The following is a 24,369-nucleotide window of genomic DNA, read 5'->3' on the forward strand; positions in this document are numbered from 1 at the left end:
GACTCAGGATGAGAAGTGCTGCACCTCCCCCACTATGTCCCCACATTGTCTTCTAAAAAAAAATTTCTACACTAAGTCCACACACTACACCTATTTTGATCTATTAGGATTTTGTAACAAAATTAATTATTTTAATGACATGTATAACTGTTAGTACATTTAAACATTGAACATATGTAGTGTGGTTGTAGAATGGCAACATATATTTTATGTTTGGTCTAATGGCTGACTGTTTTGTTCATTATAGGAGACAATAAAGGGTATGAACCAAGCCAGTAACTGCCCCAAATCAGATGGTGCCTCTGAAGACAATCAGCATTGCACAGACAGTCCACAGCATGACAGTATCTTCCACATTCAGGTATGAAACTGCTCTTTTTTATGTATTTTAATTACAATATACGTTAAGTCCCCACAATGTGCAATGTGCATGATATATGTGAAGTCCCCATAAGTATTGTGTATCACAAATGTTTATGAAAGATTCACAAGACTCAGGATGAGAAGTGCTGCACCTCCCCCACAATGTCCCCACATTGTCTTCTAAAAAAAAATCTCTACACTAAGTCCACACACTACACCTATTTTGATCTATTAGGATTTTGTAACAAAATTAATTATTTTAATGACATGTATAACTGTTAGTACATTTAAAACATTGAAAATATGTAGTGTGGTTGTAGAATGGCAACATATCTTTTATGTTTGGTCTAATGGCTGACTGTTTTGTTCATTATAGGAGACAATAAAGGGTATGAACCAAGCCAGTAACTGCCCCAAATCAGATGGTGCCTCTGAAGACAATCAGCATTGCACAGACAGTCCACAGCATGACAGTATCTTCCACATTCAGGTATGAAACTGCTCTTTTTTATGTATTTTAATTACAATATACGTTAAGTCCCCACAATGTGCAATGTGCATGATATATGTGAAGTCCCCATAAAGTATTGTGTATCACAAATGTTTATGAAAGATTCACAAGACTCAGGATGAGAAGTGCTGCACCTCCCCCACAATGTCCCCACATTGTCTTCTAAAAAAAAATCTCTACACTAAGTCCACACACTACACCTATTTTGATCTATTAGGATTTTGTAACAAAATTAATTATTTTAATGACATGTATAACTGTTAGTACATTTAAAACATTGAAAATATGTAGTGTGGTTGTAGAATGGCAACATATCTTTTATGTTTGGTCTAATGGCTGACTGTTTTGTTCATTATAGGAGACAATAAAGGGTATGAACCAAGCCAGTAACTGCCCCCAAATCAGATGGTGCCTCTGAAGACAATCAGCATTGCACAGACAGTCCACAGCATGACAGTATCTTCCACATTCAGGTATGAAACTGCTCTTTTTTATGTATTTTAATTACAATATACGTTAAGTCCCCACAATGTGCAATGTGCATGATATATGTGAAGTCCCCATAAAGTATTGTGTATCACAAATGTTTATGAAAGATTCACAAGACTCAGGATGAGAAGTGCTGCACCTCCCCCACAATGTCCCCACATTGTCTTCTAAAAAAAAATCTCTACACTAAGTCCACACACTACACCTATTTTGATCTATTAGGATTTTGTAACAAAATTAATTATTTTAATGACATGTATAACTGTTAGTACATTTAAAACATTGAAAATATGTAGTGTGGTTGTAGAATGGCAACATATCTTTTATGTTTGGTCTAATGGCTGACTGTTTTGTTCATTATAGGAGACAATAAAGGGTATGAACCAAGCCAGTAACTGCCCCAAATCAGATGGTGCCTCTGAAGACAATCAGCATTGCACAGACAGTCCACAGCATGACAGTATCTTCCACATTCAGGTATGAAACTGCTCTTTTTTTATGTATTTTAATTACAATATACGTTAAGTCCCCACAATGTGCAATGTGCATGATATATGTGAAGTCCCCATAAAGTATTGTGTATCACAAATGTTTATGAAAGATTCACAAGACTCAGGATGAGAAGTGCTGCACCTCCCCCACAATGTCCCCACATTGTCTTCTAAAAAAAAATCTCTACACTAAGTCCACACACTACACCTATTTTGATCTATTAGGATTTTGTAACAAAATTAATTATTTTAATGACATGTATAACTGTTAGTACATTTAAAACATTGAAAATATGTAGTGTGGTTGTAGAATGGCAACATATATTTTATGTTTGGTCTAATGGCTGACTGTTTTGTTCATTATAGGAGACAATAAAGGGTATGAACCAAGCCAGTAACTGCCCCAAATCAGATGGTGCCTCTGAAGACAATCAGCATTGCACAGACAGTCCACAGCATGACAGTATCTTCCACATTCAGGTATGAAACTGCTCTTTTTTATGTATTTTAATTACAATATACGTTAAGTCCCCACAATGTGCAATGTGCAAGATATATGTGAAGTCCCCATAAAGTATTATGTATCACAAATGTTTATGAAAGATTCACAAGACTCAGGATGAGAAGTGCTGCACCTCCCCCACAATGTCCCCACATTGTCTTCTAAAAAAAAATCTCTACACTAAGTCCACACACTACACCTATTTTGATCTATTAGGATTTTGTAACAAAATAAATTATTTTAATGACATGTATAACTGTTAGTACATTTAAAACATTGAAAATATGTAGTGTGGTTGTAGAATGGCAACATATCTTTTATGTTTGGTCTAATGGCTGACTGTTTTGTTCATTATAGGAGACAATAAAGGGTATGAACCAAGCCAGTAACTGCCCCAAATCAGATGGTGCCTCTGAAGACAATCAGCATTGCACAGACAGTTCACAGCATGACAGTATCTTCCACATTCAGGTATGAAACTGCTCTTTTTTATGTATTTTAATTACAATATACGTTAAGTCCCCACAATGTGCAATGTGCATGATATATGTGAAGTCCCCATAAAGTATTGTGTATCACAAATGTTTATGAAAGATTCACAAGACTCAGGATGAGAAGTGCTGCACCTCCCCCACTATGTCCCCACATTGTCTTCTAAAAAAAAATCTCTACACTAAGTCCACACACTACACCTATTTTGATCTATTAGGATTTTGTAACAAAATTAATTATTTTAATGACATGTATAACTGTTAGTACGTTTAAACATTGAAAATATGTAGTGTGGTTGTAGAATGGCAACGTATCTTTTATGTTTGGTCTAATGGCTGACTGTTTTGTTCATTATAGGAGACAATAAAGGGTACGAACCAAGCCAGTAACTGCCCCAAATCAGATGGTGCCTCTGAAGACAATCAGCATTGCACAGACAGTTCACAGCATGACAGTATCTTCCACATTCAGGTATGAAACTGCTCTTTTTTTATGTATTTTAATTACCATATACGTTAAGTCCCCACAATGTGCACTGTGCATGATATATGTGAAGTCCCCATGACGTATTGTGTATCACAAATGTTTATGAAAGATTCACAAGACTCAGGATGAGAAGTGCTGCACCTCTCCCACTATGTCCCCACATTGTCTTCTAAAAAAACATTTCTACACTAAGTCCACACACTACACCTATTTTGATCTATTAGGATTTTGTAACAAAATTAATTATTTTAATGACATGTATAACTGTTAGTACATTTAAACATTGAAAATATGTAGTGTGGTTGTAGAATGGCAACATATCTTTTATGTTTGGTCTAATGGCTGACTGTTTTGTTCATTATAGGAGACAATAAAGGGTATGAACCAAGCCAGTAACTGCCCCAAATCAGATGGTGCCTCTGAAGACAATCAGCATTGCACAGACAGTCCACAGCATGACAGTATCTTCCACATTCAGGTATGAAACTGCTCTTTTTTATGTATTTTAATTACAATATACGTTAAGTCCCCACAATGTGCAATGTGCAAGATATATGTGAAGTCCCCATAAAGTATTATGTATCACAAATGTTTATGAAAGATTCACAAGACTCAGGATGAGAAGTGCTGCACCTCCCCCACAATGTCCCCACATTGTCTTCTAAAAAAAAATCTCTACACTAAGTCCACACACTACACCTATTTTGATAATGACATGTATAACTGTTAGTACATTTAAATTTTGAAATTATGTAGTGTGCTTGCAGAATGCAAACATTACTTTTACATTTGGTCAAATTGCAATCAGACAGTCAGAATTGCACTGCCAGTTCACAGGTTGAGAGTATCTTCCACATTCAGGTATGAAACTGTTCTTTTCAATGTATTTTTATCATAATATCGAATCTCGAATTCCGATCCGCCAAGGTGCAACTGAGCAAAGCACTGTCCCCACACACTTCTCCCCAGGCGCCTTTCATGGCTGCCTACTGCTCACCAACGGTGATGGGTTAAAAGCAAAGGACACATTTAGTTGTGTGCACATGTGCTGTGTTGCAGTGTATCACAATGACAATCACTTCTCTTTTACTTAATAAACATTAAGTCCCTTCAATGTAAATATATGTGACATCCCTACAAAGTAGAATGTGCTTCACCACTATTGTTGAAAGGTTAATAAGACTCAACAAGTTTTGTGTACGTGCCTCAGCAGGTACCCACGTTGTCTTCTAAAATGAAGGCTTTAGTGAAATAGCTAAGAGACTCCATGGTAGCATGAAATGGAGTCTACAACTGACATAAGTGGCTCAGGTAGTGCAGCTCGTTCAGGATCAAATTCAAATTTTATTTGTCACATACACAGTCATACATGATATGATATGCAGTTTTAACAAAAGTGTTTAAGTGTTAGGATATGTTAGGAAGTGTTCAAGTGTTAGGTATATCAATGCAAGCTATGGCAAGAAGGTTTGTGTAGAGTCCAGAACATGAAGGCACTACCAGGAAACAGGCCAGTACATCAGAAGACATGGAGGAGGCAGTAGAAGGGCAACCCAGCAGCAGGACCGCTACCTCCACCTTTGTGCAAGGAGGAACAGGAGGACCTCTGCCAGAGCCCTGCAAAATGACCTCCAGCAGGCCTCTCTGCTCTGCTCAAATGGTCAGAAACAGACTCCACAAGGGTGGTATGAGGGCCCGATGTCCATAGATTGGGGTTTTGCTTACAGCCCAACACTGTGCAGCATGTTTGGCATTTGCCAAAGAACAACAAGATTGGCAAATTCGCCACTGGCGCCCTGTGCTCTTCACAGATGAAACCAGGTTCACACAGAGCACATGTGACATGTGACAGTCTGGAGACGCCATGGAGAACATTCTGATGCCTGCAACATCCTCCAGCATGACCAGTGTGGCAGTGGGTCAGTAGTGGTGTGGGGTGGCATTTCTTTAGGGGGGCGCACAACCCTCCATGTGCTCGCCAGATGTAGCTTGACTGCCATTAACTACCGAGATGAGATCTTCAGACCCCATGTGCACATCTGGGACATCATATCTCGCTTCATCTACCAACACCACGTTGCATCACAGACTGTGCAGGAGTTGGCGGATTCTTTAGACCAGGTCTGGGAGGAGATCCCTCAGGAGACCATCCGTCACCTAAACAGGAGCATGTCCAGTCATTGTAGGGAGGTCATAGAGGCACGTGAAGGCCTCATTACTGGGCCTCATTTTTACTTATTTTAAGGACATTACATCAGCCCATAGTTTGTTTTGCCACTTTAATTTTGAGTGTGACTCCAAATCCAGAGCTTCATGGGTTGATAAATTTGATTTTCATCGATAATTTTTGTGTGATTTTGTAGTTAGCACATTCAACTATGTAAAGAAGTATTTAATAAGAATATTTCATTCATTCAGATGTAGGATGTCTTATTTCTGTGTTCCCTTAATTTGTGAGCAGTGTATTTTCTCCAAGAAAGAATCAAATCCTTAACAATTTTGAATGCATTTGTTTTGTGTTTAAGTGGCTCTTGATGTAGAACCACCCATAGATCCTTCTGCAAAAGAAGTCCAGAAATCTTCAATTGAACAAGCAACAGAAATAACAAGTACCACAACTACCATGAAAGGTACTGTTTGTTAAACTTCATAGAAAGCCTTTATGAACTTAAAAATCTCTGTTTTTTCTGATGTGCTTTGTTCATTCAGGTCGAAAGGTGGTAAAGAAAAAGAAATGGGACAGTGATGAAATGAATGCAGTTGAAAAGCATCTAAACAGGTTCATCAAAACTTGTACAGTGCCAGGAAAACAACAATGTGAGGCCTGTATAAATGCTGAACCTGTTGCCTTGAAAGACAGGGATTGGTTGTCTGTAAAGTTCTTTGTGAAGAACAAAATCACTACCCTTAAAAGAAGAATGTAAAGTCAGTTATTTTATTTTGTTTGGTATCTTATTTTCTGGTATTTTAGATTTCTGGTTATTACATTTGTTTTAAAAGGATCTTAGAATCTCTTTTTTTTTTTTTGGAAATGGGTGCAATTCAGTAAAGTGTCTTTGAATCGAATGTAAATATGTACAGAATACTGTTCAGAATGCTACATAAAAATAGCAAAAAAAAATAAATATTTTATTCATGTTATTAAATTTTGATCTTTTCATTCATTATAGCTGCATCCCAGCTGTTTCGTCCCCATGTTGTTCACAAGTACCTACATCTTACAGTTAACCAGACAGTTCACTATGTGTGTCTGCTGGTCCTCACAAGTGATGTCTACCAGACAAGGTCCCCAGTTTGTAGGAAAATGTCACATTGCTTTATTAATGTATTTTCTATATTTTAAAGTGACAGTCATTTTTAAAGCCTCAAATGAAACATAAATCTATCTTTAGATTTTTCATAAAGCCTTTAGAAATGCACGTCCCCACGATGTGGCATCGTGCATGTAGTCCCCAAATTGCGGCTACACAAGTATGTGTGTGTGTGTGTGTGTGTGTGTGTGTGTGTGTCTGTGCACCCTGATGAGAAATTGACACTGATACACACTGCATGACTACTTGACCTACATGTGGCTCTTCCAAGTGTATTTCGTTCCAGATTATTCCTCATTTGATGTCCTCTTTGATCGGGCCCTTTGAAACATTCCTTCATTTGTGTCGTATTTACATTACTGTGTGTGTGTGTGTGTGTGTGTGTGTGTGTGTGTGTTCCACGTCGTAATAGACACCATCTTGGCACATTTGCATGTAAAAAAAAATTGTATACCTAAAGGGGACCTACATCTAGGTCAGAGCATGACACTGTTTTCACAAATAATGCTCATCACCAGGGGCGCGTTGCCATTCATTTTCATTTTAATGCTCTCGCACAAGGACGCCGTGGCAATCACCGCTCCCGCTACCCAGAGCAATTAAATAAGCCATAAAAGTGTAATTAAATAAATCACGCGCGATACTTGGCGAGACAATGCGTTTTGTCACTGCGGAAAAACGCACGCTGTCTCAACAGTTGTCGCGTTTGCGCGGATAAGATCTGAGACGGAAGGAATAATTCGGACGGCGAGGCGGTCGAGAGGCGGAGCCTCCGCAGTGTGCGGGTCGCGGTGAAGTCCAGGCCCGGCCTTTTCCGAAGCTCCGCCGTTTTCCATCATGAAATGGCACTGACAGGCTTGATGGACGGGCCTCGGGCGGACAGCTCTCGCCGCGAAGCCGTCATCACGCCTCTAAACGCTTCCGGATGGTGGCCCTTCGGGGAAATGGAGGTGGAGGAGAAACGCGTGGACTGGCAGCCTGCATCAGCTCCTGGCCGAAACAAGGACAGCGCAGCGGCGGTTCGCCGCAGCCGTCAGCCGGGGCTGGTGGGCCACGGAGGAGCGTTCTCGCCCACAGCCGGCGAGGAGCGCGGCTCGGCGGCCAGATTTCCCGCCACCGCAGGCCTCGCTTTTTTTTTTTTCGCGGGGAGGCCTTAATTTTTAAAAAGGCTCTTTTGAGTGAAAACAATAGTGCTGTCAGAGCGCTGCCTCTTCCCGTCTCTACCCATCTACCCATGTGTCTGTCAGAGAAGTAGATCACACACTCACAAACACAGATTTACACACACTTTCTCGTCCTCTTTAACACACACTTTCTCACTCTAAAACTTTCTCTTTCTCTTTCACACACACACACCACTCCACACTCATCCATTGCATTACATGTTGTTTTTAATGAATTAAAGTGAAGTGATTGTCGCATGTGATACACAGCAGCACAGCACACAGTTTGCTCAGTGGCACCTCAGTGAGCAAACTTCCGCTAGGCCACCACTGCACTGCCCATCAAATCCGTGTTGAGCAATGTGGAAACAGTGCTGTTGCTCCTCGGTACCTCACCTCGGGATTCGAACCCACAACCTATCGATTCCTTTTCCGCTTCTTTAAAGGGCTCGTTTCCTTAACCGCTAGGAAAGGTTTAACCTGATTGCTCCATTTTGAAGGTAGGAGTGCATTTAAGGTTTGTATGCTCACTACTTTTTTTTTGTTTTTCGTGTGTCAACTACATCTGTGTGTCGGGTGGCAGAGGTATTTCCAATAGTTGGGACGCCAACGACAATACCTTATAATCATAGGTCCATTCAGGGCGGCACTGTTCACTGTTGTGGATCACACACTATTAGCGGTGCGTGCGATAGAGGTCAGTAGAGGGGATACTACTATAATATATATTACTATTATAGTTTATAGCAGTTAATCACATCAGTAACACTTCATATTGGCCAAATAACAAAGAAATGTCATTTTGCGTGTGGCACCGCTATGCATGAATGCCACAATCGGAGAAGACACCAAATTTTGTTAGTTAGTGGAGACGGATATTTATGCTCTAACATTTAAATCAAGATCCTTATTGCATGGAAAATAAAAAAATTGTGCAAGGAATAAGTATAACTCATTTATTCTGATGGCATGAAATAAGTGCAATGATGTTAGATTAACACTGTCATTTAAGAGTACCCCCTTTCAGGAGAGCCTGTGATTTTTGTCAGGGGAGCCATGCTCCCCCCAAATAATTCAAACTGAGCTTGTAATGCCACTGTGTGCCTCAAGAGGCGATAGCGAGTTGCCGCGAGGAACCCAAGCCAGATACCGAAAGGTGACGCTGAAGCCAGATTGTATTCTAGTCTGCTGTCAATTTGATTAAATCACTATTGTATCTCCCAATCCCCTCACCCCGTACTCTCCATGTCCTCCGATGAAAATGCTCCAATTTTTATCACATGCCAGGACTAGTCTTTCAGCCTACGTCTGATCTGCAACCTGCTTGCACACATTTATAAACCAGACTGAAGACCCACTTTTACAGGATTGTCCCTGGGGTTTAATCGTGCTGATGCATTCTCCGAGCCTTTTTAAATTCCAAGTGCACTTTTCATTTTAATTTGTTCTTTTATGGCATTTTTATTGGCTTGCTGGCATTATTCTGGTCTATTATCCATATGTAAGGATTTATGATGTTTTTGCCTTTTTCATTCTTGTTGCTGTAAATTGACTGGAAAGCACTTTGGTACGACACCTTTCCTTTTTAAAATATGCTACATAAATAACAGTGGCTTGACACTCTCTCTCTATCTCTCTCTCTCTCACACACACACACACACTTCTTCTAAGCCCCCTTCCCCCATCCTGTATGAAGCTGAGGTGCTGAGGTACACCAACATCTCAGCGACATCTCAGCGAGTCGAGCCGAACTGACGGACGTCTGGAGGCAGCCAGAGCGGAGGCACACAAACAGAGCGCAGCCGGACACACTGACTCCACACAACACCATCAAATATTCATGCAAGGAAGAGGATACCATCCGCCATCTCCTCCTTTTTGCCTTAACTGGAATGTCACATTAGCTTCAGGAGAATTTAGGAGCTGTTGACAATCTACCTTGCACAATCATCAGCTCCAAATGAAAGGTAAAGCCATCATTTGGACATATTTGAAGAATGTGAGACTCCTGGGTCTATAGTCAAACACAAAAGTCAAAGTGAAGTGATTGTCACGTGTGATACACATGTGACAATCATGTGGAGCAGTGTGTGGGGACGGTGCTTTGCTCAGTGGCACCTCAGTGGCACCTTGGCGGATCGGGATTCGAACCGGCAACCTTCTGATTACGGGGCCGCTTCCTTAACCGCTAGGCCACCACTGCCCCCACCACTGCACACGGTAGGATATGCAGTGAAATGCTTTAGATAATTGTAAGTGCATTGTATACTAATAGAGACAAGAGTGCCTCTACTGTACTTAATGCGCTCCATGGTGGTGGAAACAAGGTTAAATGACAAAAACAAACTAAACGGGGACGGAGCAGTCGCGACGGCAGCCTACCTCACCGTGAAAGTGAAGTGATTGTCATTGTGAAACTCTGCAGCACAGCACACGGTGACACAACGAAATGTGTCCTCTGCTTTTAACCATCACCCTTGGTGAGCAGTGGGCATCCATGACAGGCGCCCGGGGAGCAGTGTGTGGGGACGGTACCTTGCTCTGTGGCATCTTGGCGGTTCGGGATTCGAACCGGCAACCTTATGGTTACGGGTCCGTTCCCACCACTGCACCAACCTCCTGGAACCCCTGGCAGAAATCATAAAGTTGCAGTAGAAAGAACCATCTCTCTCTCTCCCTCTCTCTATTCGTGCATGTATATAGGGAGAGTTTATCTATAAACTTTCTGAAATGATAATTGTTTGCCTCATCGTATTATGTATGATAAATCAGAATGATAAATCACTAGATTTTTACTAATTCTCATGCTCTGCCATACCGAAAAGCACTTTGCACCCATACCACAATGTTTTATTCTTGCAGTTGCGATGCATATTGGGACAACCGAGATGTAGATTTTTATCACAGACCACGCGGCAACGAGGAATTCTAGCGTGGATGTCGACCCAATTACACGTGCAATCTGACCAAAAAAAAAAAAAACGGTCACAATCATAAATTCTAATGGGCACCTGTCCATAACGTTCCAATATTGATCCTAAAGGCGCGCAGTGCGCAGCCTCCGTCCGGCGCAGCGGGACCCACGTCGACGTAGTTCATTCCTGCACTTCTTCACTTCTTCTTCTTCTTCTTCTTCTGCTCGATCCGTCCTTTATTTTCTCCGACGTTCCGCGTCTTTATTTCTTTGTCGGATGCGTGAGAGACCCGCTAGGGGGAGCCCGCGTTGTCCCCGTCACCACGACCGTGACCGTGCTCCGGGTTTGCAGCACAAATACTTTGTACACTTGGTTAAAATGACTGAACTCTTTCACTTATCTGGTACATTACAAAATATTTATAGAACGCACGATAATAAGAAATGCAATTAAAATGCAAATAAAATTAATCATCATCACTTTTTTGTGATTTGTTAAACACCACAACATAAAATACGAAATGATGAAGTCTCCGGTTCAGACCACGTGACTTCGTGTGACAAGTCGAGTGACGTTCTCTCTCTCTCTCTCGCTCTCTCTCTCCGGTTTGGTCGCGAGGAGGCGCATGCAGCCTGCGCTTGGGCGTCAGCGGGGAGGAGAGAGAGAGAGAGGGAGAGAGAGAGAGAGAGAGAGAGAGAGAGAAAGAGAGAGAGAGAGAGTGCAGGTGCGAGATTAAAAAAACATAAACGTTAAGAAAACGGGAAGTTGGTTCTTGTTACGACGCGCTATTGGCTTGCAAGCCATTCATTTAAAAATACCTTATAATTTAGGCTAAAGAAGCCACATCTGTCCAGTGAGGCAGGACTCACCCTTGACCCCGCCCCCTCTCATTTAATTAGTACTTAAACATCCGCGATTTAATTCGTCCGTTTCGGGAGCAACTCGTGGCCATATCGACTCTTAATAAGTTGGCGGCCGCGAACTTATTAAAAATGCAGAATTAGGAGAACAGACAGCGAGCACTGCGGCGTACTGTAGTAAACTGAACGCGTTTATTCCGCGACCTGACCCGCGAATTAATCAAATCGGCAGATGAGCATTTGAACGTTCGCCAAGACCGCAATTAAGACAATTGTGGCAGCACCGTGAAGGCGCGTCAATCAATACTAATGTTTAACAAGAAGAGAGAGAGAGAGAGAGAGAAAGGAAGAAAGAGAGCGATGATGTTGCTCCTTTTTGGTTTTATGCGCAACTTTCTTCTCCGTTGCTCTCCAGTTCATCTGAGGTGTTGCCAGATCTTGTAATGAAGAAAAAAAAAAAACTGGGGACTTTAATTTCAACAATAAAGAGACTGTATGTAAATTCTATCCTTAAGAAAGAGTAAAACACCGATGTAAAGTTCTCGCATTCAAAACTCACATGTTCACAGATTTACTTGTTGGTTTAAACATACAGGGCTGTATGTTATTTGGTATTACCCACCTGAGGTCAAATAAATTATTCTTAATTTCCATTCTTCAACACATTTAAAGACAATCGCGTCTTTTTGGCATATTTTAATAAACGTTCCATAAACGTCCGTCGTTTAAAATAAGCGGATTTGGCAACGTCGCGGTCAACGGCTATTCGATTTAGCGAGACGAGATCCTGCTGCATCCGCGCTCGGGGGCGGGGCCATCCCCACCGACACGGTGACGCGAGGCAGACTGGCTTGACGGCTGACCAATGGCAGGCGCGCCCTGCGCGCTCCTGGCCTGTGATTGGTCGGCCCGGTCGAGGGGGGGCCGTGGCAAAAGCGAGCCTCTGAGCGGAGCCGCGGCAGTACTGCAAGAGCCGAGAGCGTCGGAGCGCCGTCATACGAGTCCCGTCATACGAAGTAAAAGTAATAATTACCGCGGTCATTTTTTTTTTTGCCATTTTAAAGGGATCCCGGAGACCACGGGCCGAACCGATAAGCGCGATTAATCGGATTTATGGATTTTTGATGTTTTTTTATTCCCCCCATCCTCAGTATTTTTAATTTGTTTATTTTTTTTCGGCAGAGAACTCCTTCCGTGTAACACCTCATTTTGTTAATTTATCGTTTCATTTTTATTTTTCTGACGGAGTGGGGGGATCCGGCGACAGCTCTACATGGGAACATTTGCACTTTTTTCCACGAGCCAGAGTGGAGTAGGCGAGATGGCAGTTTCGGAATAGCTTTCATCTTCTTCTCTTCTTCTTTTTTTTTTTAGCCCACGCGCACTTGTTGGGGGATTTTGCGTGTTTTTTTTTTGGAGATGATTGTGGTCTGGATCCTGCTGTGTCTCGCGGATGGCGTTGCGTCGCAGATCCGTTACTCCGTACCCGAGGAGGCAGAGCACGGCACTTTCGTGGGGAATATCGCGGAGGACCTGGGCTTGGACCTCACCAAGCTCGCGTCACGCCGCTTCCAGACTGTGCCCAGCTCGCGGACGCCGTACCTGGACGTGAACCTGGAGACCGGCGTGCTCTACGTGAACGAGAAGATCGACCGCGAGCGCATCTGCAAGCACCTGAGTGCCACCTGCCTGCTGCACCTCGAGGTGTTCCTGGAGAGCCCGCTGGAGCTCTTTCGCGTGGAGATCGAGGTCGTGGACATTAACGACAACCCGCCCGCCTTCCCGGAGACCGACATCACGGTGGAGATCTCGGAGAGCGCCACCCCGGGAACCCGCTTCCCGCTGGAGAGCGCGTTCGACCCCGACGTCGGCAGCAACGCGCTGCGCACCTACGACATCACCACCAACAACTTCTTCTACCTGGACGTGCAGACGCAGAGCGACGGGAACAAGTTCGCGGAGCTCGTGCTGGAGAAGCCGCTGGACCGCGAGCAGCAGGCGGTCCACAGGTACGTGCTGACCGCGGTGGACGGCGGCCAGCCCCCCCGGACCGGCACGGCGCTGCTGGTGGTCCGAGTGCTGGACTCCAACGACAACGTGCCCGTGTTCGACCTGCCGGTGTACTCGGTGAGCCTCGCCGAGAACGCGCCCCAGGGCGCGCTGGTCATCCAGCTCAACGCCACCGACCTGGACGAGGGTGCGAACGGGGAGGTGGTCTACTCGTTCAGCAACCACATCTCCGGCCGAGCGAAGGAGCTGTTCGACGTGGACGCCCGCACCGGCCGCGTGGAGGTGCGCGGGGACGTGGACTTCGAGGAGAGCAGCCTGTTCCAGATCTACGTGCAGGCGAAGGACATGGGTCCGAACGCGGTGCCGGCGCACTGCAAGGTCCTGGTGAAGGTGCTGGACGTGAACGACAACGCGCCGGAGATCACCTTCAGCACGGTGACCGAGTCCGTGAGCGAGAACGCCGCCCCGGGCACCGTGATCGCGCTGCTCAGCGCCACGGACAAGGACTCGGAGGAGAACGGGCAGATCCACGTGGAGATCCTGGGCGACGTGCCGTTCAAGCTCAAGACCTCCTTCCGGAGCTACTACACCATCGTGACGGACGGGCCGCTGAACCGGGAGACGGCGGACTCGTACACGGTGACGGTGGTGGCGCGGGACAAGGGCGACCCGTCCCTCGCCACGAGCAAGTCCATCAAGGTCCAGGTGTCCGACGAGAACGACAACGCGCCCGCGTTCACGCAGCCCGTGTACGACGTGTACGTGACCGAGAACAACGTGCCCGGGGCTTACATCCACGCCGTGAGCGCGCTCGACCCCGACGTCGGACGCAACGCGCACCTCAACTACACCATCCTGGAGTGCGACATCCAGGGCATGTCGGTGAAGACCTACGTGTCCATCAACAACGAGAGCGGAGCCCTTTACGCGCTGCGCTCCTTCGACTACGAGCAGCTGAAGGACTTCAGCTTCACGGTCCAGGCGACGGACGGTGGCACCCCGGAGCTGTCCTCCAACGCCACCGTCAACGTCATCGTCGTGGACCAGAACGACAACGCGCCCTCCGTGATCGCGCCCCTGGGCAGAAACGGCACGGCGCGGGAGCCGCTGCCGCGCTCGGCCGAACCGGGCTACCTGGTGGCGCGCGTGGTGGCCATGGACGCGGACGACGGCGAGAACGCGCGCCTGTCCTACAGCATCCAGAAGGGGAACGAGAACGGCGTGTTCCGGATGGACTGGCGCACGGGCGAGCTGCGCACGGCGCGCAGGGTGTCCGCCAAGCGGGACGCGCAGCAGCTGTACGACCTGTTGATCGAGGTGAGGGACCACGGCCAGCCGCCCCTGTCGTCGAGCGCGAGCGTGGTGGTGACGCTGGTGGACAGCGTGGCGGAGGGGCGCGAGGGGGAGCGCGTCGGCGGCGGCGGCGGGAAGGCAAAGGACGCGAGCCTGGACCTGACCCTCATCCTCATCATCGCCCTGGGCTCGGTCTCCTTCATCTTCCTCCTGGCCATGATCGTGCTGGCGGTGCGCTGCCAGAAGGACAAGAAGCTCAGCCTGCACGGCGCATGCGCGGCCGGCGGCTCCTGCTGCTGCGGCCGCCAGGCGCGGGCCGCGCGCAAGAAGAAGAAGAAGCTCAGCAAGTCGGGACATCATGCTGGTGCAGAGCGCGCACCTCGGGCCGCCGCCGCCGCCGCAGCCGCAGCCGCCGGTTCGAGCGTCAGCGTCAGCGGCGCCGCCCAGGTGCCCGTCGAGGAGTCCGGCGGCTTCGGCTCCTCGCTGCACGCCAGCCAGAACTACTGCTACCAGGTGTGCCTGACCCCGGAGTCGGCCAAGACCGACCTGATGTTCCTCAAGGCCTGCGGGCCGTCGCGCGCCGGCGACGCCGAGCACGGAACCGGCTACGGGGACCAGCAGCAGCCCGACATCATATCCAACGGCAGCATCCTGTCCGGAGAGGTGAGGACACCGTTACGTGGTATTTACCGGGAGCTGGCGCCTGACCCGGGGATCAGTAAACTTATTGGTGAATTAGTGGGTAACATACTCGCCTATGAACCAGAAGACCCAGGTTCAAACCCCACTTACTACCATCGTGTCCCTGAGCAAGACACTTAACCGTAAGTTGCTCCAGGGGGGGGACTGTCCCTGTAACTACTGATTGTAAGTCGCTCTGGATAAGGCCGTCTGATAAATGCCGTAAATGTGAATTGTTGACGTGTCGGTTGGGCTGGAGAGCCCCGCCCCTGTACAACACCCTTCGCATCCATCTTTTGTAAACGGTCCGAGGTGCAAAAAGCGTCAGGCCTCCCGTCTCGGATGAGGCATAAAAGCGCGACACATCCCGTTTAAAATTGCTTTCGGTGAAGCGCCGGACGTCGTCGTCGCCGTTCGGAACGGTTGTAAAGTCCTTGTTTGCCCACACCGATCCAAACGAAGGCGCAGGACGTGCGTGGCCGAGATTGCGCGACCTGGTTATCGGTTCAGCGTAAAGGCCCGTTAAGTGTAATCATATGATGTAAAAAAAAAAAAAGAACACACCCTACCCGTCCTTACCCAGCATACGCTGCGCGAAGTGGCTTCAAGCGGCCGTGAAATCGGGATATGATTTTTTCCGGGGAGGAGCGCACGACGTCCCCCACGCATCAGCAGGCCTTTAAAATGCCAAACACGCCAACAGGTTGGAGACCCACCCCCGCCCTCTCCAGCCTCCATTATATGCACATGTATAAATAAAGTCAGTAAAGAGGGGAAGAGATAAAGTTGGGGAAGATGGCCGCTGCGCCGCGCTCCATTACGCACGCCGGGCACGACCCCGTTAAGCCGCGCCGGGACAAAGCGCCGTCTATTGCCGCCTCGCCGGAGACCTCCGCTCGCTGTGCCCTGTACTCATGGTCGAAATAAGGCGACGATGAAAGAACAGAAACGTTTCGGCTCGGAGTGACGCAGCCTGACGGTCCGCGCAGTGCAACATGGTAGCAGTGCAGCGTGCATGTAACGGTTGACGTAGAGTGAATCTATATCAAGACAGGCCTCTTCCATTAAAAAGAAAAAATATTCTTTTTGGAATAATTATATTACACACACACATACATACACACACAAGGACATAGTCTTCCATAAGTCTTTTTTCTTGGAGTCGGTACATACATTTACATATATTACACAGTGTACATGCTCCTCTGGTGCTCCGATGGTTTTGATGATGTGCAGAAGGAATATGGACACGGTTTGAGGCACCTTAGTGGAAATAACCCCATTTTTTCTAACTCTCAGAACAAACACCAGCGCTCGGAGCTCAGCTACCTGGTGGACAGACCCAGGCGCGTGAACAGGTGAGTCGTGCTTTATCCACCGCCCCAGAAAACCCGCCACGCCAATGGAAGAGGAGGAGGAGGATGATGGCGGTGCTTATGTAACGTGTCTGTCTTCAGAGACCTTGTTTTTTTTTTTTTTTTTGCGGATTTAGAAAACTGTGCTGTGTCCGGGTTGAAATGAAGTAAATAATGAAACAAATAAATGTATATAAAAAAAAAGGTGGCGCCTAACTCACTTTGGCTGTTTTTCTTCTGCCGTTTGCAGCTCGGCCTTCCAGGAGGCGGACATCGTCAGTTCAAAAGACAGCGGTCACGGGGACAGCGAGCAGGGGGCCAGGGACCACGACGCCACGCACCGAGGGGGACACTCTTCAGGTAACAAGCGCCTGATTGGCTTGGTTTCCTGTGGGGTTTTTTTTGCGCAGGCGTGGTTCTGAAATGGACAGCGCTCGCACCGTACTCATCTAACCGGGCGTCTCTCAACTCCTCCAGGATGTCGCGATCGCAAATTCGTTCTCCGGAACTTTTTTTTTTCTGCAAGTTGATCAGTATCGGCCACTGTCGCATATGCATACTGTCCAAAAACTGCTAATATCCTAACAGCTCTTCATCTTCACCACCATGTGACAATACATGTCTTACAAGCCCTTACGCTGATCAGATAGCTATAACGGACGCCTTTTTAGCAGCAAGAGTTAGCTTCCAGGGATTTCCAGAAAAAGAAAAGGATAAAAACTTTGCAACGTGCATTGGATTTTGTTCTTTAGACGTGGTCGTCAGTGTTCTGGCGGGACTGTACCATTTTTATTTTTTAAACAGATTTTTATATATGTCTATGCATAGTAAGGTACATCCTTACCTGTTACTCACATTGAGAGTTTCAGAACATGTTTTTTATTTTTTTGGTGGGCAGCGGTGGCCTAGCGGTTAAGGAAGGGGCCCCGTTATCAGAAGGCTGCCGGTTCGAATGCCGATCCGCCAAGGTGCCGTCCCCACACACTGCTCCAACGGGCGCCTGTCTTGGCCGCCCACTGCTCACCAAGGGGGATGGTTAAAAGCAGAGGACGCATTTCACCATGTCACCGTGTGCTGTGCTGCAGTGTTTCACAATGACAATCACTTCACTTATTTGTGAGTTTTTCTGCACTTGAGATGACAGAAGGCTCGTCCACGATAATTCTGCTGCTTGTAAATGCGCGGCTTAATGAGGCCAATAGCCTCTCCGCTGCGGGACGTGACGGAATTTAGAAGAGGACCCGACCAGGCCGTCTACTGACGGTGTGGGATGGGACCAAATAGGCCGCGGCCCCGAACAATCAAGCGATTAATTCACTGTGCGCCCCTCCTCCTCCCCCTCCTGCGCTAAACCCCGCCCCCCTCTGCCCCAGGCCTGTTTATCTGCTCCATACCTAGAACGCCCCCACGCTGGGTTCCTAAAACAGGCCAGTAATGAAGTGTTTTGCCTCCCAATTGGCACCCCGCACCCCTCACCTGTCTTCCACCTGCACTCGGCGAACGGTTGCACAGACAAAGGGCACAGGTGGCCCCGCGAGGCGAGGTGACACGGGTGACGACAGCGGGGCACCTCGCGCATCCCGTAATTACGGCACGGCTGTGTACAAATAAACAATAAGCCGCAGAGATGCATCTCATTAGCCTTCATTTGTCAGCGCTCTTCGCCACCATATGCTGCGTACCACTCGCCTCCCCGGCTACTTACTGGCCTGTAAATTATAGGCGATATGAGCGCTTGGTCTCCATTTTTATATATATATATATATATATTTTTTTGGTCAGTCGGTCACGTTCGTGGCGCAGATTCCATCTGTCGGCGTTCCAGAGTCAATCTGTCATGCCGCCTGGGTTTTTATTTATTCTGGAACGTTTGTTGCTGCGAGATCGCAGGGCCGTCTACTTATTATTACTAATATTATTTTAATATCTTGTCTTGTTTGATTAGGTTAATTGAATGAGCAGCTTGCCACTCTTACTTATAGAAGAGGATTGAGTTCCTTGGCTTTGCCGCATCATTCACAGTACTGGCGGATCCTCTGGGGATCAGATTATCATCCTCTTGGATTTACTTTTTAAACATATTGTTTTTTTTTGTTTTATTATTATTTCATTGGGTTAAATGCTGTGCGAGTAGCTTGGGCGGCCAGAGTTTCTCTCTCTCTCTCGCTCTCTGCCATTAGCACCAAAGCGCTTAATCAGGAGGTCACCAGTGTCGACGCTCAATACCGCACTATTTACTGTTATTCCACAGTGAACCAGCGCACAACTGTTCTTGCACGGTGGTGGGCTGATCTAAAAATAATGCAGCTAATGAGGAATGACAGCACATATTAATCCACATCTGTACATGCATATGTGTATTTAATGTACACACATGTAGTAGATAGGGACATCACAGTTTTTATTTAATTTATATTTCATGCAATTATTATACCTTTTTTTGATACGATATTGGGAATCGTGGAATAACAACACACACACACACACACACACACACACACACAACACACACACACACACACACACTTAAATGGCAAGCAGGGAGAATAATGTAATGTCATGGTATAGTAAGTAATGCAATTAATTACAATGTAATTAATGTCACAAAACATATATATTTCAACTGTTGTGCCAGAAAGATTAAATCTATGTTCAGTCCATTTTGTAGCCTAATGCTAATGGATTTTTTTTCCGAGGTCTTCAACGGGAAGCTGCACAGAGGTTTTTTTCTCTCTCTCTCTCTCTCTCTCTCTCTCTCTCCCTCCTCTTTCTCTCCTTCTCTTGCCATCCCTCCATTTTTCCCCGTCTTCTTCTCAGGAGCCGCCACGGTCGGAGCAAATCCCCTATTTAAGCTTCCGTTCACGTTATCACCCCAGTAACAGCTCGCTGATCAGTAATTTATTTCCAGACCCCTGCATACCAATTAGCAAATGAAGGTTATTATCAGACCCCGGTTTACACTTCTTATGTTCTGAGTGGAATCTTAAACTGTAGACGCCGTTGGAGAACGACAGGGTTCCCCCTGACCACCAGTCCTGCCCGCACCCCTACTTCTCCTTTACTTCATTCCTTATTTCATCCCATAATTGGTTTTTAAATTTGGTTGGTTAACTGCATGGCTTGTTGACATAACTCTAGATGAACTAGAGTCTCGTGTCCCGTAACGATTGGCGTGACCGGAAACGGGCCCGGTGCTCGTCGGAGCCCCAGAGTTTTTTTTTTTTCTTTCTTTTATCAAAATGTCAAGGAAAATATCAGAATGTCTCAGAATGTGCGATTGTGTGCCTGGCCGCTGCAGCGGGGCCCCGTCGGTTGTCTTATCTCGCTCTGCGTCTGAAAATGCCAAGCCACCGTCCCGCACGTCAGCGCCCGCGAGGCCTCCGTGGCGTTGCGGACAGCGGACAGTTTGTTATTGCTCCGCCCTGACCCCGATCGTTTTATTAAAATTGTGATGAGCAGTAAAAAAAAATAAAAAAATAATGGTTTCCTCTGTGGATTAGGGGCTAATACAGTGTGTGACACTTGTCAGAAGGCGCTTGTGTTTTTGCGGTTTGTTGGCGTGCCTGCTGCCTCATTAATCCTCTTTGTAAGACGAGCCCAAATTCCTCTGTGCTGACTTGGTCGGGCACCGTCTGGAAGGTCGTTTAGATTGAGGATTATCCCCCCCCGTTCGCCCTACAACCACCGAAATGACCACCTTCCACGCAAACCTGCGCCCGTCAACATGCATTTTCGAGCCCGCCTTCGGTAATCCCAGAGGTTTTTAATTACAGAGTCATTTGGAGAGCAGGGGAAGGAGGATCTCGGGGAGGATTGGCTGAGTGGGGTTTGGAGCGGCCCTCGTCTCGCACTCAGCAGCTCCAATTAGCCTCGCTGGCAGCCTGCTGGGATCCAGTTCTCCGCGGCTTAACCGAGAGGGATCCCGCCACACTTCTGCTCCAAACTTCTTTTTTTTTTTTCCTCCCAACCCCACTCCTGGCTCGCGACGCTTCAGCTGTTGTTTCATCATATGTCTCATCTGCAATTCTGAAAAAAAAATAAATAAATGAGAGTGAGATTACTGATAAATGGATGGTTGTGGTGTGTAGTTTTGCTAAAATAAGAAATGTATAAATTTGGGATAGGGGTAGGTATGCATGAGATACAAAGGGATCCCAACAATGCATTTGTTACAGATCCATGAACATGCAGCTTCATTACCATAAGTAAACATAAAAAAAGAAGAATATCATAGGCAGGCAGTACAGCCTTGCTCAGCATGCATCTCCAGAATCGCTGCTGAACATATTAAAAAAATTACTCTAATGGATAATACATTACCATAAACATCAGCTTTTCTGCTCAGTAGCACGGGTTATGACTAATATATGGTAATCTCTAAATTTATTTATTAATTTTTTTGGTATAAACTGCTTCAATGTGAAAATCGTCCCAAATGAGCAAGATGCCATTAGAAAGACTTTAATTTTGCAGCTTTGGAGTCCCATCCCTCCACTTCCTTTGATTCCTCCTGCAAAAAAAAAAAAGTCCCTTGTTCTTGTCTATTTAAAAAAAAAGTGGTGTGGGCTGGGGTGTGACTCCTGCATCCCCACGTCAGGAAGCGGAATGGGGGAGAGGGGAATTGGGTTTATCAGCGGGCTTGCCTCATCTCACAGGCCGCCTTTGATCTCACAAGGAGAAGAGGAGAGGACCCTGCTAGGAGGAATTAAGATTTGACTCCTCACACTGAGCTCGGTGTGTGTGTTAGAGAGACAGTGTGCCTGTTCTATATTTGCTTTGATCACGGTTATTCAGCATTTTGTGTCTGTCTCCAATGAAGAAAAGACAATTTTTTTTTTTTTTTGGGGGGGGGATGATTTGAGTCTCTGGAGCGAAATTCATTTTGTCCAAATTCTGCCCGGGGTCTTTAACAGCTTCAAATTAAGTCATTAATGTCATGCTTTGCTTTTTCTTCTTTTTCTTCAAACGCTTCTCAAATTTGTCAATATCAAGCGCTTGGCTTTTTCGTTTGAAGCTGGTGCAGCTTGTTATTTACTGAGTGTCTACTGAACGCCTGAGGAAGTCATGGCTGAACACTTAATGGCTGGAAATGTTTGTACGGGTGACAAATTAGGACAAAGAAAAAGAAAGTGACATTAAGTGACTGTGTAAGATTGCAAGGCTTTTTTATCCCAGATCCTTTGGTTTCGGTATCACATTGAATAAATGGTTCTTACTTGAAAAATTAGATATATAGATGGCGGCAAATAATGTTACACATTTAATGTCACACATTTTGAGTTTTGATGCTGGGCCTAAATTCACCCCAAGAAATCCCATAGGTGTTGCGATGAGTTGAGTTTGTCACATGATACTATTTATTTCCTTGGTTTTCAATTTTGGTACATAGGCTGTTGGGGGTTTTATAATAATGAAAAAGTTTGAGATCCACTGACAGTGAACTACAGCATTTTCATTTTTGATATGCGATGTGGATGGTTGGATCTCCAGGGTGTAAGTCATAGGCTTCGGGGCATCTTGTACGCTCTGTGTTGATCTTGCATTGTGCTCTCAGTTTGCAGGGTCAAGTGAGCCCCGACCAAGCAAGTGACCAAATGACCTGCGGGTGTTAGGACGCTCTGTAGAGACATCCTGACCTCCCTCTCTGTGTTTGCAGGTGCGGACCTCTTCTCAAACTGCACAGAAGAGTGTAAAGCGCTTGGCCACTCAGACCGCTGCTGGATGCCTACCTTCGTGCCCACTGATGGCGCCAAGGCGCAGACTACCGTAGCAACCTGCACGTGCCAGGCATGGACTCGGTCCCCGACACTGAGGTATTTGAGAGCGAGGTGCATCCGGGGATAAGTCATTCTCCACCTTTGGCAAAGAGACGTCACTCCACCACCCACCACCACCAAAACCACCTTCACCATCACGGCACCCTAGAGAGGAAAGAGTTCGATGCACTTCTGTCAACTCGCGCGTGCCTTACAAACCCGTCTATTTGTGTGAGTATTAAGAGGCTCCTCGGCCGAGCCTTCCACCCTTCAGATCCGACCTGTTGACCAAAAGGGGGGATGGGCAATCTGAAAGAAAACTAATATTCAAAGATACTAAACCCCACCCTCTTCTTCAAACCTGCTCATGGCTCGAAGTGCCATAGAATTCGCTCTCTTCATCCCTAACCTTGACATTCCTCCATCTCTACTTTATCCCTTCATATTGCCATTCATCCACCCCTTTATGTTCTGATGTTCCTTTCTTCATTCATTCTGCCCTTTGTTGCTGTGCTGTGTGGCCTGGAGGAAGCTCTGCTACTGTTTTGTGAGTGAGTGTGCACGTTCCGTGGAGAGCAACGACCCTTTTGCAGCATTTCAAAGGTCTCTTGGTGACCGCGCATTAACGGCAAAACGTTGGCTGTTCAAATCTCCCTAAGAGAATGAAACTGAGATTTTCCCTCGCTTTTATATTTAATGTTTAAAACACTGCAATCTGCAGAACCTGGGGTAATAATAAAATAAAACAATTTCCAATGGCCAGGAGAGTGCAGACATATTTCTGGCATATCCCCCCGCTGGGTCTTAAAATGGCACCGAGGCGCAGTCGTGGTGGCTGAAAAAAAAAAAACCCAGGGTGATATTTTATATAATGACTGTAACCTTCCAGCGTCCATTACAGTGGAGATAATGGCCGGTCCGAGAACCGTGGGATTTCCTGTAATGCCCTTTTTTTATTACGAACATTATTCATGTAGGTAGTGCGGTATCGAGAGTGAAGTCTGTTGATATGTTTATATGTAATTATCGCGGGGACGCCAGGCCTTGCCGCGTCGCTCTGTGGGCTATAAACAGGCCCGGGGAAGCCATTCAGCGCTGCTGCAGGAGTTGAATGACAGCCCCGCTGGTTTGACAAACAGGACGGAAATAGCGGGAAATGCTGCAATGGGCTTTGTGGTCTCGCGTGGGTGGAGTTTGCATCTTTACGGACTCTCGCTGGTGCTGAATAAAATGCAGCGCTGGGCCTGTCCCTAATGCCGTATCATTTATGTGTTCTGGATTGGTTGAATAACCGACAGAGGAAAGGACAGCTTGTTACTTTGCTTGTGTGCAGTTATTTCCGTGAGACAAATTTGTAAAATTTTTTAAAAAGGGGAGGAGCCTGTTCTCTTGGCAACACAGCAGCTTTTATCCTGTGTTTCCCTTTTCACTACTCTTGTATACTAGTGGAGACAATGTCTACTATGGCAGCCATTCCAAGTGCATTTCAGCTACTCTAGGGCATGTCAAAGAAATGTCATATCACTAAATAGTCACAATTGAATGAAAAGCATTTCAGACCAACTGAGCATTTGCGTAATGCAATTTGATTGAAGGTCAAATTCGACGATATAGAGGTTTTGATTTATGTGTAATGCACTGACATAAGTGAACATTTGTCTGTTTGCAATAACTTCATGATACTAGTTTTG

At 46.1% G+C, this 24,369-nt stretch overlaps 1 protein-coding gene and 1 long non-coding RNA gene across 2 annotated transcripts; both read left to right on the forward strand.

The window, feature by feature from the left end:
* Window positions 1-298: 298 nt before the first annotated feature.
* LOC114767759 (uncharacterized) lies at window positions 299-6,336 on the forward strand. The gene is made up of 3 exons (XR_003742981.1): window positions 299-361; window positions 5,860-5,964; window positions 6,044-6,336. It is a non-coding gene; the product is annotated as an uncharacterized LOC114767759 (long non-coding RNA).
* Window positions 6,337-12,558: 6,222 nt separating this feature from the next.
* LOC114768002 (protocadherin-10-like) lies at window positions 12,559-17,364 on the forward strand. Its single transcript, XM_028960022.1, has 3 exons — window positions 12,559-15,549; window positions 16,867-16,925; window positions 17,173-17,364. The coding sequence occupies exons 1-3, from the start codon at window positions 13,003-13,005 to the stop codon at window positions 17,342-17,344; spliced, it is 2,778 nt and encodes a 925-aa protein (XP_028815855.1). The 5' UTR covers window positions 12,559-13,002; the 3' UTR covers window positions 17,345-17,364.
* The last annotated feature ends 7,005 nt before the right edge of the window (window positions 17,365-24,369 follow it).

Source organism: Denticeps clupeoides, chromosome 18 (assembly GCF_900700375.1).
Source record: "Denticeps clupeoides chromosome 18, fDenClu1.1, whole genome shotgun sequence".
Lineage (NCBI taxonomy): Eukaryota > Metazoa > Chordata > Actinopteri > Clupeiformes > Denticipitidae > Denticeps > Denticeps clupeoides.

What these genes read in the sequence shown, in the direction of transcription:
- LOC114768002 (XM_028960022.1), top strand. Translation starts at nt 13,003, where the DNA reads ATGATTGTGGTCTGGATCCTGCTGTGTCTCGCGGATGGCGTTGCGTCG. An exon ending in GCAGCATCCTGTCCGGAGAG is followed by an intron (nt 15,550 to 16,866) that starts GTGAGGACACCG and finishes TCTAACTCTCAG; the next exon opens with AACAAACACCAGCGCTCGGA. An exon ending in AGACCCAGGCGCGTGAACAG is followed by an intron (nt 16,926 to 17,172) that starts GTGAGTCGTGCT and finishes TGCCGTTTGCAG; the next exon opens with CTCGGCCTTCCAGGAGGCGG.